The sequence below is a fragment of the Thamnophis sirtalis genome, unplaced genomic scaffold (genome assembly GCF_051295495.1).
Source record: "Thamnophis sirtalis isolate CommonGarterSnake01/CBP01778 unplaced genomic scaffold, rThaSir2_p1.2 scaffold_2, whole genome shotgun sequence".
Classification (NCBI taxonomy): Eukaryota; Metazoa; Chordata; class Lepidosauria; order Squamata; family Natricidae; genus Thamnophis; species Thamnophis sirtalis.
In genome coordinates, this window is record NW_028261382.1 from 72280050 (window position 1) to 72303434 (window position 23385).

At 42.0% G+C, this 23385-nt stretch overlaps 1 protein-coding gene across 1 annotated transcript in view; it reads right to left on the minus strand.

The window, feature by feature from the left end:
- The window catches only part of SNRNP200 (small nuclear ribonucleoprotein U5 subunit 200), a 63223-nt gene that overhangs the window by 20785 nt on the left and 19053 nt on the right, over nt 1-23385 (minus strand). Inside the window, exons 13-26 of the mRNA XM_087706076.1 lie at nt 21661-21816; nt 19126-19296; nt 18179-18372; nt 17386-17509; nt 16231-16380; nt 14975-15085; nt 12018-12149; nt 11006-11194; nt 5390-5587; nt 4729-4881; nt 3365-3445; nt 2226-2309; nt 1181-1287; nt 388-506 (exon numbers count right to left, since the gene is read on the minus strand). Coding sequence (XP_087562202.1) covers nt 388-506; nt 1181-1287; nt 2226-2309; nt 3365-3445; nt 4729-4881; nt 5390-5587; nt 11006-11194; nt 12018-12149; nt 14975-15085; nt 16231-16380; nt 17386-17509; nt 18179-18372; nt 19126-19296; nt 21661-21816 — 1969 coding nt within the window. The remainder of the gene's footprint in view (nt 1-387; nt 507-1180; nt 1288-2225; nt 2310-3364; nt 3446-4728; nt 4882-5389; nt 5588-11005; nt 11195-12017; nt 12150-14974; nt 15086-16230; nt 16381-17385; nt 17510-18178; nt 18373-19125; nt 19297-21660; nt 21817-23385) is intronic.

The window sequence follows — 23385 nt, forward strand, 5'->3', positions numbered from 1 at the left end:
TGAGTCTTCATTTTCATCATCAAACACCAATTTGTATTCGTGTAGTCAAATGGCCTTTAGGAGTTTACTGTTTTAACTTACTTAATTTACTTAGAAATATCCAATTAATTACAATTTCTATTTATTGCAACAATCTACATAACACATAGTCACTTCTGTTGGGTCCTCACTAGTCTACGTTTTGGTTTCTTCAAATCCAGCCATAATCTGAACATTTCATTCAGGATAAAAAAGGATCAAAGATGTGCATTCAACTAGGTAGTGTTACAAAACTGAGCAATACACACACTGCAAAGGGATGCAGTCCCTTTGTTGGCCTACAGATGGAGCCTTCCCCAATTTACATCACTCCCCTCTCTAAGAGATACCGCTGTCCCGGTCACTGACCTATTTCGTTGTGATTCAGGTCATAGAGTCGCTCAAATGGGAAGTTTTTCTTCTCAATTTTCTTCACCACCTCTTCAGGCAGTTTCCTGAACTGTCGGAGGGGGCACATGGACTGCCACCTGTACGAACAAGAAGGTTGCCACTCAGGATCCAGCACAATAGTTTTATTTCAATGGTTAGCATCTCCAAAGGTAAAGGTTCCCCTCGCACATATGTGCTAGTCGTTCCTGACTCTAGGAGGGGGTGCTCATCTCCGTTTAAAAGCTGAAGAGCCAGCGCTGTCCAAAGACGTCTCTGTGGTCATGTGGCCGGCATGACTCAATGCTGAAGGCGCTGGGACAAGGAGCGGGAGCTCACTCCGTTACATGGCGCTAGGGATTCGAACTGCCGAACTGCTGACTTTTCTGATCGACAAGCTCAGCGTCTTAGGAAGGTAAGAGAGTTCCGTGTGCCTTTGGCGTTGAGTCATGCTGCCCACATGACCACGGAGACATTTTTGGACAGCACTGACTCTTTGGCTTTGAAACAGAGATGAGCACCGCCCTCTAGAGTCGGGAGCAACTAGCACCTATGTGCGAGGGGAACTTTTACCTTAATATACATTGAACAGGTTGGTCCTTCGCTATCTGAAGCCTTAAGACCCATTTCATACAATCCACTAATATTTATATGGAACTAAACTGAGATTTATTTCTGAACAAGCCATGCAGAGAAACAAAATTGTATGACAGGCAGATGGGGTTATCAGATAGAAGCTACAAGAAATATGAAAAATTAAGAGAAGCTGTCTTACATTCGCTTGTCAATCATCTTGCAAAGGTTGAGGGTTTTGTCGGTGAGCTGTGCCCAGCCACGGTTAAGGACAATCTCAAAGATGGCACGCATGAGCCGTCCGGCAGACTAAGAATTCAAAACAGACTGTCAATTTCAACACACAACTGGTACCTAGAGAGAGAGGGAAATACTCTACATGCCATCCCAGAGGGCTTTTAATTTCCTGACAAACCAAAGAACCATCGCCTCCTTAATCCTAAACTGTCAGGATTTGAAGCTCCCATTCCATCCTTCAGATGACCAGACTTTGGTGGCATCCCTCCTCCCTTAACACCCTCGACCGTACAACTTTGGACAATCAAGAGATGGATCGGACAAAGTGGATTCTTGTCCACCAAGGGCGTTATGGTTTTTAATATTTCATGAAATAGGAAAAAAAACAAATGTTTTAAATAAGGGAATTTAAGAGTAGGAGACAGGAGGAGAAAAAGAAAGCTGAAGAAAGATAGAACATTAAAGAGAACAAGAGATGAGTTAAGAGAAAATGGTTAGGAAAAGGAGGAAAGTAAAAAAAGAGAGATTTTGGTAGAAAATGAAATATGATGATACTGTTGATATATAGCTAAATAAGATAATATTCTTAAGTGTGGATAACCAATTAAATAAAATGCTGATTATATTAAAATGGATTTGATGATATATGCTGCATATAGAAGCTAGAAATAACAAATGAAAAATGAACTGATAAAGTTGGTATACTTTTTTCTGAAAGGGTAAAAATGATTGTGTTTATTTGTTAAGAAAAATTTAAACTTAAGATGGACATAGGGTAAGAAAATGTGGGGCTGAAATTAGAAATGATAATGTGATGTAAAATTAATTATGTATAAAAGAGTTTTTAATTTTTTTAACAAAAAATAAAAAAAACTTTACACACACAAAAAGAAAAAAACCAAATCTTCAGGTTTCACAAGGATCTGACAACATTGGGATGGACTTCTCCAACATTAGGACAGCCACACCCAACTACAGAGGCATCAAATTACCTCGGAACTGCGGCTCACCTGAGTGACGTAGACCATGTCCGCCATTAGGGCAAAACCTTCGAGTTTCAGCTGAGAGATAAAAGCTTGGAGGAGCACGTTGATCTAGGAGAGAAAGCCAACTTAGCACCTTCCAAAGAAAATTTCCTTCTGCCCCTTAGGAGGGAGCAGGTACTGTTTTTAAAGAGAATGTTCTTTTTTTTAATCAAGATTTTTATTTTTTATAAATGTATCAAATCAATGTGTGAACAGTGTGACATCTGGGTGTCACATATTCTAATACAAATAAAACTAACAAGGTTCATCATAATTATTACATTCAACAACTTATATATTTCTAGTAAATGATACGCATTTGTCATACATATCTTGTTGCAATCTATCATTGTTCAGTTACCGTATTTTTCGGAGTATAAGACGCACCATGATTTTAAAGAGGTAATTTTTTTTAAAAAAAGTTTTTTTCACTCTGCAGACCTCCCAAAAATGGCCCATTTTTCACAAAAATGGGCCCGTATTTTTGTCAAAAAAAGGGGCACACATAGCCTTTAGGAGGCTTCCAGAGTGCTCCTGGGGGCCATTTTTCCCTCATTTTTGCCCTCCCCAGCCCCCAGGAGCACTCTGGAAGCCTCCTAAAGGCTATACATGGCCATTTTTGCAAAGGGGGTGGGGTTTCAGGGGGCCAAAAATGCTGTATTCAGTGTATAAGATGCACCCAGATTTTCACCCTCTTTTTTGAGGGAAAAAGGTGTGTCTTATACTCCGAAAAATACGGTATTTCTATCACATATTCTAGCTTTTAATCATATCATCCTTTATTAAAACTTTTCATTTCTTTTCATTTCTAACTTCTAATCATGTCAGAGAGAGAGAGAGAGAGAGAGAGAGAGAGAGAGAAGCAAATCAAATCATCATAAAAGCAAATAAGTCATGTGATGATTTCTTTTCTTTTATAAAGAGAATGTTCTTAATTTTGGACTCCAGCCTTGCGAAAGACCGCAGCAATCAAACAATCATATTAGAACATATTGCTTATTCATCTGAATCTCCCATTCAGCCTTCTAAGAACTTGACATGGTTAGAGTATGGTTAGAGTAAAAACAGGCACGCACTGTAAAAATTAAACAAATCCAGACTTTCCTGGACTTGGAAGAACTTACCTTGGCACTTGGCTCCTCAATGCTCTCTTTCACTGGAATCGGGACCCTCTCAAGCAGCTTTTGAAGTTCCAGTTTCTCTTCCTGCAAAGATGAGGAGGAAATTTTTTTAAACATGAATCACCTCTGCTATGCAAGAGCGGATAGACCGCGAACAAGCAAAAAAGATTGTAATTTTTATTAGGATTCCATCAACTGGACTCATTGCATAAAAATAAAGAATGTTGAGTTCAGAATTCAGTTCTGAGGACCAGAATGGAACTTTTTTGATCCACGTCTGATTAAGGTTTCTTCATTTCAGCAATAGTATTTGGCTGCAATTTGCGAATCAGTTGGCTAAGTTGATGGGCGAGTTACTGCAAATCATCCATAAATCTACCCGCATTAAGTCAATCGATTTCCAAAGCTAAAAAGGCAGTAACAAAGGGCTACACTGGAAAGCAAACAATTGTGGCTAGGTTCTATTTTTAAAAAATGAAAGGACTGTGAGCTTCTGTGAAAAGTGAGGGATAGCTAACATGCCAGATATTTAGAAATGAGCACCTTTATTTTTATGAAGTTGAGCTGAGCAACAATAGAATTACCTCTTGTGCTAATATTCAAAAAATGATTTTAATCCCTGAAAGATGAAAAACAAGCAGAGAAACTAAGATACTAATTATTGTGGCTGCCAGCAGCCAGCAGAGTTGGCAGCAGATTCGGACAGTGAGGAGGTTGGGGAGGAACCTGGGCCAGTCCTGGAGGCTGGGGAAGGCTCTGATGAGGGCTCTGTGTCGGAGGCAGAGAGGGGGCCAGGGCCGGATGCCTTCAGAGCCAGACATCAGTGAGGAACAGCTGGAGCCTGTTCCCAGTGTGCTCATGCGCAGCCAAAGAGAACAGCTAAACAACAGGTGTCGGCTTGGGAGTAAGGCCATAGATGGACGATGAATGGCCCCTCCCAGAGGAAATAAAAGAGGAGAGAAAAGGGAGTGGAGTTTGCAGGAGACAATTAGTTCTCTTAATTGGTTCCCGACTCTCCGAGACTCCTTGTCAAGTTTTGCAGACTCGGCCTGGCAGCTCTCCAAGCCAGAGAAGGTCTCTGACTGTAAATCCTCCCTTGAAAGACTTTGCTGGAGCAGAATTCACAGCAAATTATTAAAAGGGTTTTTTGTTGGGACAAGGAGTTGGCTTCAGGCTCTCGGAAAGCCTCGGTCAGAACACTAATATTCCCCCCCTTTCACTGATAAAAGCAAGGATCTGGAGAAAGCTTTTAAGCGATGCAAAAAAAAAAAACCCTGCAGGCGTTGTCAATTTTGATTGTCCCGATGTTAGTCAAATGATAAAGATACCAGATGGACAGGAAGGAAATGCGTCTCCAACTTTCCTACCTCTCTCACGGTGATGTTCTTGAACTCGGAGGACAGGGAGAAGACGCGGAAGAGTTCAATCTCACTCAAGGTGGGCTTGAGCAACTGATTGTAGGTTTGTATGGTCTCGTTGGTGATGTAATAGTGGCTGGCGATGCGGCCCAGCTCAGTCACCTGCAGAGGGAGAAGAAAGATTGGGGAAAGATCAGCTAACATGGGCAGAAGGAAGAATCAACTGTAGGCAGAGCTACTATGTGTTGTATGGTGGTTGTTCTAAAGCCACTTAAGTTAGTGGTAATCAGACAAAGGGGTTTATGGCTTCGCAACCCAACAAGGCAGACACGGCTTCAGAAGATAACTAGAACTGCAGAAAAAACAATGGCTACCAACCTGCCTTCCATTGGGGACCTGTAACACGGCACGAGTCAAAAAGAGGGCTGGGAAAATGTCTACAGACCCCTCACATAAATTGTTTCAACTTCAACCCTCAAAATGATACTTAAGCCACTCAAGATCAAACTCCTTGCTGTGGGTAGAGACAGCCTGCAATACTGCCTTCTAACCACTATGTCATCAGAGCTCTTCACCAATCACCAACACAAGGGATTATTTATGGCCAGACCATTAACAGACGCTGATGGAATTTGCTCTGGCAAAGTAATCTGAACATCTCTGTACTGACCTGGAAATTCCCCGTCTTCTTATCGTATTTGACTAAATTGTTTTTGTCCAGCATCAGGGCTGCTGTGTGCACCAAGTCCAGTCGGCGTTGGTCCAGCAACGGGTCTCCTTTCATGTCGTCATGGGAGATGCCGTAGAGATTTGGCGATCTCAGCATCCGGATGTAGAGATAAGTGTAGCCAAGCCAGTTCACTGCATCCTGCAACAGCACAAATAGGAAGCAAAGGTAAAGGTTCCCCTTGCAAGTATGTACTAGTCGTTCCTGACTCTAGCGGGCGGTGCTCATCTCCGTTTCAAAGCCGAAGAGCCAGCGCTGTCCGAAGACATCTCCATGGTCATGTGGCCGGCATGACTCAATGCCAAAGGCGCATGGAACGTTGTTCCCTTACCACCAAAGGTGGTTCCTATTTTTCTACTTGCATTTTTTACCTGCTTTCGAACTGCTAGGTTGGCAGAAGCTGGGACAAGTAATGGGGGAGAACAGAACAGAACAGAACAAAATAGAATTCTTTATTGGCCAAGTGTTATTGGCCAAGGAATTTGTCTTTGGTGCATATGCTCTCAGTGTATACAAGAGAATAAAATACATCAAGAATAAAAAGATCCTGTATATTACTGAGTGACTGGAATGGTGTCATGGATACCAAGAAAGACAAGAAGGCTCTCCGCCAAAATACCCAAAAGCGAGCGAAATTACCTAAGTCCTTTTTTGATATGATAGAGGACTTTGAATTGAGAGATATCCGGCGAGAAAGGAATGCAGAAGAATATGATTTTACCTTTTTCTCTGATAGACATTAATCCTTTTCTAGGATCGATTTTATACTAACAACCAATGATTTGCTTTCTAGGGTAAAGAGGACGAAGATATGTTCCAGAGCCTTATCAGATCATAATCCAGTCTGGATGGAGTTGGGGGTGGGGATGCGAGTAAGAAGGTCTTGGAGACTGAATGAAAACTTATTTAGATATGAGAAAAACATTAATGAATGTAAAAAGTTGCTAAAAGAATATTTTGTTTTTAATATGAACAAGGGTACATCTATGGAAATGGAATGGGATGCAAGTAAAGCTTACATGAGAGGAGTTCTGATAAATATGAATAGACTACATAGACGCAAACAAGGGGGAAAGGAGAAGTGAATTTGAGAATGAAATTAGGAAGAGAGAGCAGGAGCTAATCTTAAACCCAGGAGATAAAAAGATTAAAGAAACAATCACATTATTAAAAGAGCAATTTAACATGTTAATGTCAGATCAGGTGGCTACCAATTTGCTATACGCAAAACACAACACTTTCTGCAATGCAAACAAATCCGGTAGATGGTTAGCATATTTGATTAGGAAAAAACAGAAGTTTTGTAACATATCGAAATTACATTTTAAAGGAAAGGAAGTGTATCAACAGGAAGAGATTCAAAAGGTTTTTCGTGAATTTTTTATAGGATTGTATAAGAATGATAAAATTCAAAGCTTAGATATAGATAGATACTTGGATAAAGAAAAAATACCCATAGTTAAAGATGAGCAGAGGGAAAGACTGAATCAATCAATAACCTCGGGGGAAATCCTACAGGCAATTAAACAGCTAAAAGCAGGGAAAGCACCGGGTACAGATGGCTTGACAGCGGTTTATTACAAAAATTTGCAGTTAGAAATGGTAGAATTGCTTAAGGAATTATTTAATAAGATCCAAGTGGAAGGGAAGGTACCCCCTTGGAAGACAGCCTTCATATCTCTGATCCCCAAAGAAGATCAAGACCCTACTCATCCAAAAAATTATAGACCCATATCATTACTTAATATAGATTATAAAATCTTTTCTAAAATACTAACGAATAGGTTAATGTTGGTTATTCAACAATTGATTCATAATGATCAAACAGGTTTTATTCAAGGGAGACATATGAGAACTAACGTAAGATTAATTCTTAACACATTAGAATACCTGGGGAAGAACAATCAAATCCCTGCGGTGCTTATATTTTTAGATGCTGAAAAAGCCTTTGATCGAGTGAATTGGCAATTCCTGCTGAAAACATTGCAAAAAATGCAGATAGGAGACCACCTTTTACAATCTATCAAAGCAATAAATCAGGAACAAACAGCCCAAATCATAGTTAATGGAAGCTTAGCAGATTCATTTAAAATCGAGAGAGGTACAAGGCAGGGGTGTCCCTTGTCCCCACTATTGTTTATTATAATTTTAGAATTATTGTTGAGAATATACGGGGTTCAGGGGACCTACAGGGAATCAGGATTAGGCAGCAAGAATACAGAGTACGGGCCTTTGCGGATGACTTGGTTATAACATTAACACAACCACAGGAATCTGGTAAGGTCTTAATGAATATGATTAATCAATATGGTCAAGTGTCAGGATTTAAAATAAATTTAGGAAAAACAAAGATATTAGCTATAAATATGAATACTAAACAAAGGGAAGAACTAGAAGGAACGACAAGATGTGAAATAGTTAAAAAGGTCAAATACTTAGGAGTTCATATTTCAACTTCAAACGGGAAGTTATATAAGCACAATTATGAACCACTGTGGTATAGTATACAGACAGAAATGAAAAAATGGGAGAAATTAGTTATCTCTGTTGGGAAGAATAGCAGCAGTGAAAATGAATATTTTACCTAAATTTTTATTTCTTTTTCAAACGCTACCAATACTTAAAAATGATGCAAATTTGTTAGAATGGCAGAAGGGTATTAATAAATTAGTATGGGTAGGTAAGAAGCCGAGAGTAAAACTTAAAATAATGCAGGATGTGCGTGAAAGAGGAGGTTTGAAATTACCCAATTTAAAACTATGGTATATTATGATGCAGCAGTTTTATCTATAATTAGTGATTGGATCAATTTAACAGATGATAGAATACTCAATATTGAAGGGTATGATTTGGTACATGGTTGGCATGCTTATTTGCTATATAACAAAAAGGTGGATAAGAATTTTAAAAGTCATATTTTAAGGAATGCCTTACTACGGGTTTGGAAAAAATATCAATATAAACTAAATGGTAAGTTACCTATGTGGGCTATCCCTAAACATGCAATAGAAAATATGAACATAGTACAAAAACAGGATATAATTACTTATAGGCAGCTTCTTACTGTAGAAAGAGGTGTACCACAACTGAAATCTTTGGTTGTATTAAAAAAGGAAAAGGTAATTCAAACATGGTTTCAGTACAGGCAGTTACAGGCCAGATGGAAAAAAGATAAAAAAACTGGCTTTATGCAAGTCGAGGATAATTTACTTAAACAAATTAGAGACCAAAGTTCAATGCATATAAAAAGGTTATATAATGTAATAATAGAAATTGACTCTGAAATAGAGCTAGTTAAAGATTGTATGATTAAATGGGCTCAAAATGTGAAGAACCAATAATGTTGGATACATGGGAGAAGATATGGGTGAGAAATGTAAAATTCACACAGGCCCAAAACTTGAGAAAAAATTTTTATAAGATGTTTTACAGATGGCATCTAGATCCCCAAAAATGGCTTCTATGTATTTGAATTTACAATCTAAATGCTGGAGATGTGATTGTATGGACGCTACATATTTTCATATATGGTGGACTTGCAAAAAGGTTAAGGCATTCTGGATAAAAATATGGCGGATTATGCAAAATGTTCTCAAAAAAAGGATAAAGTTTACCCCCCAGCTATTTTTGTTAGGTATAATTACTGACTGTATAGCAGAGGAGATTAACTTGATTTTGCACTTGATAACTGCAGCTAGATTGTTGGTGGCGCAATACTGGAAGAAAGAAGATTTGCCTACTATCCAAGAATGGACATTGAAAGTCACAAACTTAGCAGAGATGGCTAAAATATCTGCATATCTTAAGGACTATTCAAATGAGAGATATAAACGAGACTGGAAAAAATGGATTGACTATATTCAAAATAAATATGGGTCTAGGAAATTTCAGACAGCTTACGATTAAAATCAGAAATGATACAAATTGTTTATAGTTAGCCTAGCAAGGAGCTAAGCTCAATTCAAAGACGTTATTAATTTTCTACTTTCTCTTTAAGTATATTTTAAACTGGTTTTGTTAAAGATTTATACCTTGTATTGCTTCTGGGAAGTCAGGGGGACGGTTGGGGGGGTTGAGGGGAGGGAGCAGAGTTTACTAAGTTGGAGGAGGGGTGTTGGATTTTAAGGTATTATGATTGTACATGTATACTGCTATTTTTTCTTTTTTATGTATATTGAAATGGAATTATAAATACCATCAAAAAAAAAAGAATAAAAAGATACAACACTTAGTTATGGTCATAAGGTACAAATAACCAATCTGGAAACAATCTCAATATAAATCGTAAGGATATAAGCAACAAAGTTATAGTCCATTAATCATAAGTGGGAGGAGATGGGTGATAGGAACGCTGTTCCCTTCCCACCAAAGGTGGTTCCTATTTTTCTACTTGCATTTTTTACACCAAGCATCAAGAGGTTTACCACTTGATGCTTGGTGTAGTATTCATCTTGGTGTCAAATCTCTGCTTAACTGGGTGGTGAGAGACCTTTAAATTTCTAGGTTCTATCATATCTCAAGACCTAAAATGGACCCCTAACATCAAAAATGTCATCAAAAAAGCACAACAAAGAATGTTCTTTCTGCCCCAACTCAGGAAGCTCAAACTGTGCAAGGAGTTGCTGATTCAGTTCTACAGAGGAATGATTGAGTCTGTCATCTGCACCTCTGTAGCTGTCGGGTATGGCTCTGCAACCCAACAAGACAGACACAAGAATTCAACCGATATTTAAAACTGCAGAAAAAACAATGGCTACCAACTTGCCTTCCATTGAGGACCTGTACACTGCACAAGTCAAAAAGAGAGCTGTGAAAATATTTACAGATCCCTTACATCCTGGACATAGTTTCAACTCCTACCCTCAAAACGATGCTATAGAGCACCGCACACCAGAATAACTAGACACAAGGACAGTTTTTCCCCGAACGCCATCACTCTGCTAAACAAATAATTCCCTCACCACTGTCAAACTATTTACTAAATCTGCACTACTATTAATCTTCTAATAATTCCTATCACCCATCTCCTCCTATTTATGACTGTATGACTATAACTTTGTTGCTTGTATCTTTAGATTTATATTGATTGTTTTCTTAGCATGATTTGATTGCTTATCGGTACCCTATGACTATCATTAAGGGTTATAACTTATGATTCTTGATGAATGTATTTTATTCTCCTTATGTACACTGAGAGCATCTGCACCAAGACAAATTCCTTGTGTATCCCAATCACACTAGGCCAATAAAGAATTCTATTCTATTTTTTAGCTTTTGGATTGTTTGATGAGCAACATCTACCTACATCTTTTGTAGGTAGATGTTGCTTATCTCTATGCGTCTGTTGATGTCACGTTGTGTAACTGTTACTAAACTCCGCCATAACCATTTATTTATATATTAAAACTGTATTCTGCTGTACTTTATTCCATGCAGAATAGTTTACAAAATGGCACACAAGTGCACCACCTCCCCGTGTTATTCCACATCTTTAAGGTCAGAAGTCTGCCAACGTCGGAGTATTTCTGAATGAACCGGATAGGGGCACCCCATCCTCACCTTGGCATTCTGGACGTTCCCCAGCACAATCTCTGCATTTAGCATATCAGGGAGCCTGGCCACCATCTGGCTCTCGATGGGAAGCTGCTGGTTGAGAAGAGAGAGGTAGTACTGCAGCTCGCCATGGGACGTGATCAGGATGCCCTCGCCCTTTGTGTCATACTGAGGTCTTCCGGCACGACCCAACATCTAAACAAAACACATCACATGTCTTGAGATACAAGGTATAGGTGTCATGCCCCCGTTGGAGCCTGAATCTGTGGGGGAATATGAACGGAACTGGAGCAGACAGAGATCGAGGGGGCGACTTCGGAGGAAAATGGGGAAAGGCAGAGCCGGTCAGGGTCATTTAGAATTAGGGTAGCTTGTACACAGGATTAGAGAGGAAGAGGGGCAGGATGAACACGAGAGACAGAGCTCAGGAGAGGAGCAAGGACCGCCCCCTCCTAATCCAAGAGCATGGAGAGTAGAGAGAAGGTGAGAACAGAGCAGACTGAGCAGGCTACTCGGGAGGAGAGCACCCCGCCCATTTTCACAAGGCACACTTGGGGGGAGAGATTTTAAGAACATGTTGTGGGGAGGGCCATTTGTCGGGAACAAATGCTGAGTTTTTGAATGTTGAGGGCTGACATTTGAACCTTCTAAGAGTCCTTGCATTCTTTCTGCCTTTCTGACCTAATTACCTAGATCCTTTGCTTCCTGAACTCTCTGATTTGCCCTGCTGGATTTATTGCTGTGCAGCCTTAGGGTACACAGCACAGGGCTGGACTAACTACAGCCAGAGCCAGCTTGAGGAATGTGTGGGGGTTTGTCCTCACTTTGGTCTGGGACTGGCCAGAAATGTGGGAGCGTTCAGGGAAATTTGGAGTAATAAAGGGGTGGTCTGAATTGCCAGCTGTATGCATTATCTCTGTGCCGTGTCCCAGGGCATCACAACAGGGCTTCAAGCATGCCAGATAAATTTCTTGTGGTGAGAAAGAAGGATGGTCTCAACTGGGGAGGGGGATTCTACCTGCAAGATGTCCAGGGCACCCAGCTCAGTCCAGCGCCCTTTCTCAGGACTGTAAATCTGTGTCCCTTTGATGATGACCGTGTGAGCAGGGAGGTTGACACCCCAAGCCAAGGTTGCTGTGGAGACCAGAACCTGTAAAGAGAAGAGATGGCCAAGAGATGAAAAAGATTACCGTATTTTTGGACTATAAGACGCACCATGATTTTGAAGAGGTAATTTTTTTTAAAAAGTTTTTGCACTCTGTAGGCCTCCCAAACTCTCTGCATGCCTCATTTGTTGCAAGGGGGGGGGGGCATGCAGAGGCTTTGGGAGATTTGTAGAGTGAGAGTAGGCGGGGCTTGGCAGCGTGAAGACGGACTTTCAGACGGACTGCTCCTGAATGTCCATCTAAATCGGATCATCTGGACCGTTCTTCTTGGACCTAAGCTGTCCCGAAGAGACAGTGAAAGGTAGCGGGAGAGCCAGTGATCCCAGAGACACCCGCAAAGTCTCTGGTGACCCGGGAAAAGCCCCCTTTACCAGCGATCCCGAATCAGCCAAAGGCTATTGAAGCTGCTGACAGCCCTAAATACAAGCGCTGGAGAGAAGCATGTCGTGTTGGTGAGAGTTTTTAAACCTTTTTTCTATGGCAAAGAGAACACCCTAAATTTGGAAATCCAATTTAAAATAAGGCTGACTAGTGAGGAAAGCGGCGAATATAGGTTTGCCAATTGAAGGTCTTTTTTTCGTTTCCCTTTTTATCTCTGGAAGCCGGGTTGGACTTTTTTTTGGTAATGTGGATTGGCTTTCTGTGTTTTTCTTTTTCTCTCTGATACTTTTAATTTTGGACCTTGTGGGGACACTGAATTTACACCTAAAATGTTTTGAAAATTTCTTCTTTTTTCTTAGCCCGCTCTTTGGTAATCTCTGCTATTTTCTAAGAAAAAGTTTTAACGGAAGTTTTAAGTATCGAGAGCTGATACAAGCTAACGCAAGCTAACACTGCCATCTAGTGGACTTGAAACATTGTTACCAGAGGCTTCCCTTGTAAACCATTTGATAGATTAAAACTGAAAGAGCAAGCTTTGTTTACTCAGCTGGAGTCTTTTAGTATCTGGAAACCTACTTTTAGACTAAATAATAAGCAGCAAGGGAAGCTAAGAATGACCTTGGAAAGACTTTTATCTTAGATGGAAAAAAGAAGACTGAATCTATTTGTTCTAGCTTGGTGGCAGTTTTTATACTACTATTATATTATCTTGCTGGGGAGATACTTTTTTTATTCCCCTTGACTTTTTGACTCCCCCCTCCCTTTTTTGTGGCTTGAAGTATCTTTGTTTTTTGCTTTTTATTTTATTTTTTATTTTTCTCATTTTTTTTTCTCATTTCTCATTTTATTGAGATTTATAGACCGCCCTTTTCCCTGAGGGGACTCAGGGCGGTTTACAATCAAAGGGGAGGGGGTGCACGGTCAGAGACAAACAATATGTGAGCAAAAAAGAAAAATAATAAAAGCACAACTTGCATTCAACAGTCAACACTCGGGCGGGTAAATTGGGAACCTATCCCCAGACCTGCTGGGAGAGCCAGGTCTTGAGGGCTGTGCGGAAAGTCTGGATGGTGGTGAGGGTGCGGATCTCAACGGGGAGGTCGTTCCACAGGGTCGGAGCTGCAACAGAAAAGGCTCTCCTCCGTGTAGTCGCCAGTCGACATTGACTGGCAGATGGAGTGCGGAGGAGGCCCAGTCTGTGCGATCTAATCGGTCGAAGGGATGTGATCGGCAGAAGGCATTTTTTTCCTTTTGAAGATATTTGGACATCAATGGATGTCTTGCTTTAAACTTTGAGCAAATTGGACAGAAGAGTTTTTTTCTTTTCCTCTCCCTCTTCTCTTTTTTACTTCTTTACCTTTCTTCTTAAGTGAGATTCTCACTCCTTCCTCCCCCCTCTTTTTCTTTCGCCCTTCTCTTATTTTATTTATAATCCTCTCATCTTTATAAATTGTTGTCTAAACCTTTGTGATATTAACTGCACTAGAATATAAAGGGGGAAAAAACTTAGAATATGAGTAGAAAAGTAACTCCTGTTGGTTCTACAGTGACAACCCCTGCCTCCTCACCTGCGGGAGGTCAGAGATCAATACAGTCAATGCTGCAGCAAGAAAAGGAGAAAGGAGTAAACTTAGAGGCAATCATGCAAGCGATACAGAAATTGCAAGCAGGAGTAGATAGCAAGGATGAAAAGCTAGATACCATTGTAAAGAAGTCTGAGAATATAGAAAAAAGAAGAGAGACAATAGAACAACAAAATCAAAGCATAGTACAAAAAGTTGACAAAATGGAAGGAAAAATGGAAAATATGCACAACTGGATGATGAAATATGAAGACAGGATTCAAAAAATTGAAGGAAAAATTCAAGAAGGAGAGAAGAAAGCTGAGAAGTCAGCGACGTGGAAAGGGAGACCAGTGGAATATTAAGATGGGAGATGGATAGGTCTGAATTTTTCTTAAGATTTCAAAATATAGAAGAAGAAAGAGGAGAGAATCTAGCACAGATAATATCTGAGATATTGACAAATGTAGTGGAGATATCCCAAGAGAAGATGATGGATGGCATAGATGAAGCATTCTGAGTAGATACAAGATATGCAATGAGAAATGCTCTTCCAAGGGAGATTTGTAGAGTGCTCCGGGGGGGGGGGGGGGGGGGGGCAAAAACGGACCATTTTTTCACTTGTTTTTGCCATCTCCATCCCCCCAGGAGCACTTTGCAAGCCTCCCAAACCCTCTGCACGTCCATTTTTGCAAAGGGGGCGGGGTTTCAGTTGGCCAAAAATGCTGTATTCAGTGTATGACTGGCTGGCTGGGGAATTCTGGGAGTTGGAGTCCACCAGGATTAAAGTTGCCAAGGTTGGAGACCCCTGTTTTAGGAAATACAACAACAGGGAATTTGTTATTCCAGGAAGTGGAATGCCGTACCTGAATGTGTTTATCTGCAAACAAATCTTCCACCAACGTTCGATCCACTCTAGTCATGCCTGCGTGGTGAATGGCAAATCCATAGGGGAGCAGGTCTTTAAGTTCCAAATTCTGTGTACGGGAGGAAACAGCAATGTTTGTTAGAAGGCAAAGAAGAAAATTCTCCCCAATTCATTGCCAACGGTAGCAGCATTTGGAAAAAGCCAAGAAGATTTGCTAGGTGCCCACCCACCACCCGTTCAAGGACTCATGATGGCTTGCTTTGCGTGCCAGTCCAAGGGATCGGCTGACTTTGGATACTAAGAAATAAGTACAATTTTCTGTTGAAAGTCTAAAAAAAGAGCAGAAGTTGCATCTTTTAGAAACATTAGCTCTATCTCCTTGTCCTTGACCTTTTGTAATATAGGTAGTCCTCGACTTACGACCATAAGGGAGCCCAGGATTTCTATTGCTGAAGACAGTTGTTAAGTGAGTTTTGCCCCATTTTACGAGCTTCTTGCCACAGTGGTTAAGTAAATCACTGTGATTGTTAAGTTAGTGACCTGGTTGTTAAGTAAATCCTGCCTGTAACTTTGTTGCTTGTATGCTTACAATTTATATTGATATTGTTTCCTGATTGCTTATTTGTACCCTACATTGTACCCGACTATCATTAAATGTTGTAGCTTATGATTCTTGACGAATATATCTTGTCTTTTTAAGTACACAGAGAGCATCTGCATGAAAGACAAATTCCTTGTGTGTCCAATCACATTTGGCCAATAAAGAATTCTATTCTGTTCTGTTTTGTTTTGTTCTGTTCAGTTCCGTTCTATTCTATTCTAATCCTATTCTAATCTAATCTAATTCTAGTCTATAGAATATATCGTGTCTTTTTATGTACACTGAGAGCATATACACCAAAGACAAATTCCTTGTGTGTCCAATCACATTTGGCCAATAAAGAATTCTACTCTATTCTATTCCATTCTTCCCCACTGAAGAGCAGTTCCAAGGTCACATTGGAATGCAGGACCAACCAATCCATAAAGACAGGGACAATTTATATTTAGATAACACCTAATCACAGATAATGCATTTAGTCAAATGTGCTTTTGGCAAACCTATGGCCTGGAAAGTCTTTCTTTTCTAACTGATCAAACCAGGGGATACGTGTAATTTGCCTTCGTTTGGACTTATTACTTTACTTGGGTGTTTTGTCCAAAGCCTCTTTTTTTTCCCCCAATCGGCATGAAAAAGTGCTGGAAAATAAGCACCTTGCACTGCTCGGCTTCTGTCCTCAGGACCTCCGTGGAAGCAGAGCCCTCTCGCAGGAAGAGGCCCAGCGTGTCTTTCTCCAGGCACATATCTCGGATGGCTCGCGCTGTCTTCCCCGTCTCCTTTCGGGAGTGGACGAACACAAGCACCTGGTTTCAAAATATCAGAAACAAAACTGTTAAAATCGGAGTTGGCCATAGCAGCACTGAGTTTCCGTGAAGAACCCTAGAGAGAGGGATGAAGACGAACGAGGCACCGAGAACAAGTAAAAGAGAAAATCCGCACCAAAGAATCAGAGGTGTTTCTCACAATGTGTCCATCTGGTTTTGCAATCCCTTTGCTATTTTTTTAACATTTTTTTATTAGATTACAGAATAAAATACAAAGATAAAAAACAAAAAACATGAAAGCGAATAATAGGCCACTGTGGGGAGGGGAAGGGGAAAGTGAGGAGAAGAAAGAAAGAAAAAAACACTTCTGACTTCTGTTGCAGTAGAATGAAGCATTAACATCAAACCTCAATTTTTTACTTTTCCAAATATAAACTAGCCATTTCTATAGCAACAAATCGATCTGATCAGTAAAGCTCCAAATCAAAGTTTCATTTTTTCCAAACTCGAGCAAAGTCCAGAAACGGTTTCCATGCAGCAACAAAAGTATTTACTGTATTTTTCGGAGTATTAAGAAGCACCTTTTTCCCTCAAAAAAGAGGCTAAAAATCTGGGTGCGTCTTATACACTGAATACACATTTTCTTTGCCTCCAGAAACCCCACCCCTTCACCAAAATGGCCGTGCAGAGCCTTTAGGAGGCTTTCAGAGTGCTCCTGGAGGCTGGGGAGGGCAGAAAAACGGCCCATTTTTTGCTCAATTCTGCCCCCACCCCACCCCCATGAGCACTCTATAAGCCTCCTAAAGGCTATTCATACCTTTTTTTTTAAAAAAAAAGAAATAGGCCCATTTTTGCAAAAAACGAGCCATTTTTCGGAGGTGCAGAATGCAAAAACTTTTTTAATTTGCCTCTTCAAAATCTTGGTACGTCTTATACTCCGAAAAATACAGTATATTATTTTCTTCAATCAAAATGGTCAATTTACCTTCATTATCAACAAGATTAAATCCATGTGAAAACGAAAGAAAGTCGAACCCATCCTACCTGGTTCTTCCCAGCATGCTCCATGATCTTCTCATAGACAATTTCATTCATAATCTGAAAGCGCTTGATGGCTTTTTTCTCTGTAATTCCCACGTAAGTCTGCTCCAGGGGAACCGGGCGAAAGCTATAAGGAGATGGGCAGAATTACGAGAGCTCAAGATGACAACAGTTGGCCTTGAAAATCGTAAATCAGAGGTGTAAATATCTGTTTATATCCAAGATGTACTTTGACAAAAACAGGGCAACCAATATTATATTTTTCTACCTTTATCTCAGGAATTACTGTCTTCTACATCATAAAAAAGTCACTGGTGGTTAAGGCACCAGGTGAGAAACCAGAAGATGGTAAGTTCTAGTCCCGCCTTAGCCATGGAAACCAGTTAGGTGACTTTGGGCCTTAGGTCCCTCACTCTCAGCCCAAACCACCTCACGGGGTAGTGGTTGTGGGGTAAATAGGGGGAGGAAAGTGTGTTGAATATGTTCACAGCCTTGAGTCATTTGCAAAACTAATAAAGGGGGATATAGATAGATAGATGGATGGATGGATGAGGGAGGGGTAGATAGATATTTTCTTAAAAGTTTAAGTCTTCACATTAAATGACAGCGTTTAGTTGCTGTTCCCCTCCAAGTGGCAGCCTCTATTGGCCTCTATTATTGATTGCATAGTTTTTGTGTGCCAGGCTACGCAGAATCATCTGAAATTGGGCAGTTTAGGGTTCTGCTAGACACACAGATGTCACACATTGCATGTTCAGTACATGCAGTGACATGACTGCCACCTTCCATCAAATACCTGTTGTCAAAGTAGAACAGTCCTTTGGTGGGTTCCACCCTCAGGAAGGTAGCCACATCCTCGTAGTTCGGAAGGGTGGCACTCAGTCCAACCAGCCGTACGTCCTCCTGGGTCATCTCGATGTTGCGGATAGTTCTGGCCACCAAGGCTTCCAGAACTGGCCCCCGGTCGTCATGGAGAAGGTGAATTTCATCCTGCCCATAGGAGAAAGGGTGACTTCCATGCATAGCAAACCAAGGGAAGTACAGGTGCCAAGAGCCATAGTGGTGGCACTGTGGTTAGAGGGTGGTATTGCAGACTAACTCTGCCCACAGCCAGCAATTTGATCCTGACTGGCTCAAGGTTGACTCAGCCTTCCATCCTTCCAAGGTGGGTCAAATGAGGACCCAGATTGTTGGGGGCAAGAGGCTGACTCTGTACATTGCTCAGAGAGGGCTTTAAAAACACTGTGAAGCAATATATATCTGAGGTATTCTTTCCCTTCCCTCTCTCCCTCCTTCCTTCCCTCCCTCCCAGTGGTTAAAATGCATTGCAGGCTAATTCTGCCCAAGGGCAGCAGTTTGATCCTCCTTCCAAGGTTGGTCAGAGGAACCAGATTGTTGGGGCTAACATGCTGACCCCTCTGAAGCCGTATATAAGTCTAAGTGCTATTACTACCTTCCTTCCTTCCCTCCCTCCCTCTCAGTAGTTAAAATGCAGTAATGCAGGCTAACTCTGCCCACAACCAGGAGTTCAATCCTCCTTCCATCCTTCCAAGGTGGATCAATTGAGGACCCAGGTGGTTGGGGACAAGAGGGTGACCTTGTAAATTGCTTAGAGAGGGCTGGAAGACACTGTGAAGCGGTATATAACTCTAAGGGCTACTGCTATTCCAATGGACCACATTGCCACAGGTGAAGGATGCCTGAATCCTGTCTGGTCCCAACAAGAAGCTTCAGTCAACTCACCAAGATAATGAGGCGCACCAACTGGGTATAGGTGCGCTCCCCTCCTTTGCGAGTGATGATGTCCCATTTCTCTGGGGTGCAGACGATGATCTGAGTAGCGTTGATTTCTTCTTTGCACAACTGGTGGTCACCAGTCAGCTCCGCCACCGTAATCCCATAAGTGGCCAAGCGCTACAAGGAGGAAGGGAACGGGCACTCAATAATGAATGACCCACAATTTTTGAAACATGCCACGTTCATTTCAAAATCAGATTAAAGCTGCACCACCCAGAGACCACAATAACGTTTACCTCCTTAGTCTGCTCCTGCAGCTATTTTGGCTTTAGCTACCGTATTTTTCGGAGTATAAGATGCACCTCGCTTTTGGGGAGGAAAACAAGGGAGGGGGAGGAATCTGCCTCTGCCTTCCAGCAATTTGCCTCCTTGCAACAAACAGCAAACAGTAGAGACGATATACACTGTTGTAGTGTTACACTTTGGGCTATACTTGTACAATGCGGCTGAAATTGATGTGGCAGTATATGTTATTCTCTGCTATTTAAAAGAAGGTACAATAGCACTGGGCCTCTTCAGATCAAGCATTTATTTTTAAAAGCTTTTTTTTTTACGTTCTAGAACAATAATAAAGCAGTCTTTAAAAAATAAGTCTAATAATTTGAACATTCTACAGGCATTTATAGTTATTGACTTACCTCCTTGCAGCAAATAGCCTGATTAGCACAAGGGGAAAAAAAATCTGCCTCTGCCTCCCAGCAATTTGCCTCCTGCAGCCAACAGCTAGTTTCACTTTCAATTTCAGTAGGGGCCTCCCAATCATTCATCAGCTGTTTCAGGCTGCAGTGATTCCATAGCCCATTGCAGCCTCCACAAGCCCAATTTTCCCTTTTTGCTGCAAGATGATAAATTGCCAGAAGGCCAAAGGGTGGATGGGGCTACATTCAATGTATAAGACGCCCCCAAATTTTCACCGTGGGGGGGGGGGCGGGAAGGTGTGTCTTATACTCCGAAAAATACAGTAAGTGATGAACGAGGGATTTTGAGTGTTGACTTTTATGCTTTTATACTGGCTTTGAAGCATTTTTGGGGACATTTTAGACCATCTTAAGCCCATTAGGATTTGGGCAAACCATCAATATCATAAAATAATGAGTGCAGTGGCCTAGAGGGGGAGCTCTTGCCTCAGAATCAGGAGGCTGTGAGTTCGATCCTAGGTAGAGGCAGACATTTCTCCCTCTGGGCATGTTGAGAATGTATCTGCTGAATATAACTCTGCATTGGTGACAGGAAGGGCATCCAGCCAGTAAACATTCAGCTCCATTCATCTGCCCCCACCTCACCCCGCAAAGGATTACGGGGTCATTAAACGCTGAACATCGATATCATAAAATAATGAAGTAAATATAAAATATAGCTGGTCCTCGCTTTAGCAACCACTGCTTCAGCAAATAAATGTGCAGCAATGTGTCAGGCCTACAGCCATCATTTCTTATGGATCTCAGGCCTGCCGCACTTTCTATTATCCTACTGTGCATTTTCTATTGTGGGAAAATGGGAGAGGGAATTGTACGGAGTTAGATGATATGTAGCCATAACAACATTCTTTGTAGAAAGGCAAGGTCATCCTTTGTCTTTGTACCTCTGCACCTGACCAGAACAGGTTGGGTGGAACTGCCAGCATGGCAGTGAGAGATTGGAACATGTGATGGACTTGTGGGTGTGGGGGCAAGGTCTTGAACTTTCAACTGGGTGGGGAAAACCGGGAAGCTTTCAGATTCGGGTTTTCCCAGATGTGCCAACATGGCTCCCTTCATCAATTGGAACTTTGAGCAATCCTTCGCCTTGGACTCTGATTTACTTTTGGATGCCATTTGGAACCCTGACACAATGATGGGCAATTGGTACCAGCTCTCGTACTTAAAAGGGTCACAACATCCCCACAGTCATCTGACTGCCAATTTCAACTTCCTTTACCAGCCTTCTACAAGCAAAGTCGATGCAAAAGTTGGCAACAGGTTGCAAAGGGTGAAAGGAATGGGACAGTTGGCCAGGCCAACTCACTGTGAGACAACTGGCAATGGCCAACACACCACTGGACAACCTAACAATTCAATTTAATTTTCAAAGTAAAAATTAATTTTTGCCATTTCATTCAGTCCTTCCTTTTGCTTCCTTTAATGATTCTATTCCACCATTTCTTTGACATTAGTGTAACTATTGCCACACAGTCTATTGACCCGTGGCGAGTTGGTCATCCTATGCAGGATTGTCAATTGCCAACATGGTATTTCAAAGCCTGACACCTTTTCCATAAGGTCATTTATCTGTCTTCCTAAGTCTGGACATTTAGTGAAACCATTTGGCTTTCCCCTGGGAATTGATGCCAAAGTTGTTGGGCAGATGTTGTGCAGGGGCCATTGGGGGGCAACAGCGCATTGGATGGCTGTTAAGACTTAGCACAACTGGTAGGCCTCCCACGGTCCCAGCTGTGCTCCACTCGTGTGCATGTTTTCCACGAACTCAGAATCAACTTCTTACCTTTCCAAAGCTGCCCACCATCTCCTGCACCAGGGACCTCATAGGTGCGATGTAGATAATTTTGAAGTCATCAATGTTGATCGTCCCGTCCAGATTGATGTGCTTTCCGATCTCCCGCAGCATGCACATCAAAGCCACGTTGGTCTTCCCGGCACCCTGGATTATGAGAGAAAGTCAGAGAGCAGCAAATCCTCATTCCCTCTGTGACACCCCCCTCTAAAACCCCTGCCCCATAGAACACACAGACAACTTTCCAAGGAGAAGACAGGAGATTCAGGATTCTTTTATTGATTGATTAGCCCTTGGGCCATATCAAAGTGCAAAGTTCCGGAAACAAATTATTAACTAAAATTTGATAAAAGCAACTTAAAATGGAATTGACCGTTCACTTACCTGAACGGTCCTTTTATGTGCGCTGCGAGGGGAATCCAAGCATGGGTTAACTTTGTCCATTAGACTAGAAACTGAGATATGCAAATTGATGGCCACGCCTCCTCTGACTGGACTGGTTCAGTTTTGTGCAAAGTTTCAGCAGATTCGAGAGATGCAAAAGGAAGTCTAGAAATCAAGGCAAGTCAGGATGTAATCGGAGAAAGGTAGGTCCAGGGGCAGAACAGCCGAAGCCAAGGGCGGGTTTGGATTTCCCTCGCAGCAAACATAGAAGGACTGTTCAGGTAAGTCAATGGTCATTCTCCTATGCGCTGTTTGGAGAATCCAAGCATGAGACATGCCAAAGCAATAGACTTCAGGGGCGGGAGCGAGGCTGGTCTGGTGCCGTAGCCGAAGAAGCTACCCTTTGCAGCATGCACTGTCCAAACGATGCCTCAGCCGAGGCATAAACGTCCACCTTGTATTGACGGATAAAGGGTGACGGCGATGACCAGGTCGCTGCCCTGCAGATGTCCTCTTCCGAGGCTTGCATTGCCCAGGCTGCCATCATGACAGCACTTCTGGTGGAAGGGGGAGTGATGCGACTGGGAACCAGTCGGGACTGACAGTCGTAGGCGAGGGCAATACACGCCTTCAGCCAGCAGCCGATAGCATGAGATGATGCCTTCTGGCTCATGGTGGCTGGTTGGAAAGAGACGAACAGGGCCTCCATCCTTCTGAACAATGCCGTGCGTCACACGTAGCGGCAAAGTGAACGACAGACATCAAGGTGATGCCAAAGCCATTCCCGGAGGTGAGATGGATATGGGCAGAAATCCGGGAGAGTGATCTCTTATGACCTGTGGAACCACGAGTTGACTTTTGGAAGAAAGGTTGGGTCCAAACGTAAGATGACTCTGTTCGGATGAAAGATGCATAGGTCATCCTGGACGGAGAGCGCTGCCAACTCAGACACATATCTGGCCAATGTGATGGCTACTAAAAAGATAGTCTTTAAGAGTCAGTAATCTGAGGGAGATGGTCCGAATAGGTTCGAATGGAGCAGCAGTGAGGGCCTTGAGCACCAGGGAGAGGTCCCAGTGGGGTAGCAATGAATGATGGGTGGACTAAGGTTCGCCGCTCCCTTCAGGAAGGCCCGTACCCCTGGGTGTTGTGATAGGGGGTGGCCCCACCACCAATCACGGTAGACAGAGCCGCAATTTGACGGCAGAGGGTGTTAGGTGTTAGCCCTTTGTCCATGCCCATCTGTAGGAAGTCTAATATCTGCAGTATAGTTGCCTCGGTTGGGTCCGCACCTGTTGCTCGACACCATCTGCAGAAGGTGCGCCAGGTAGC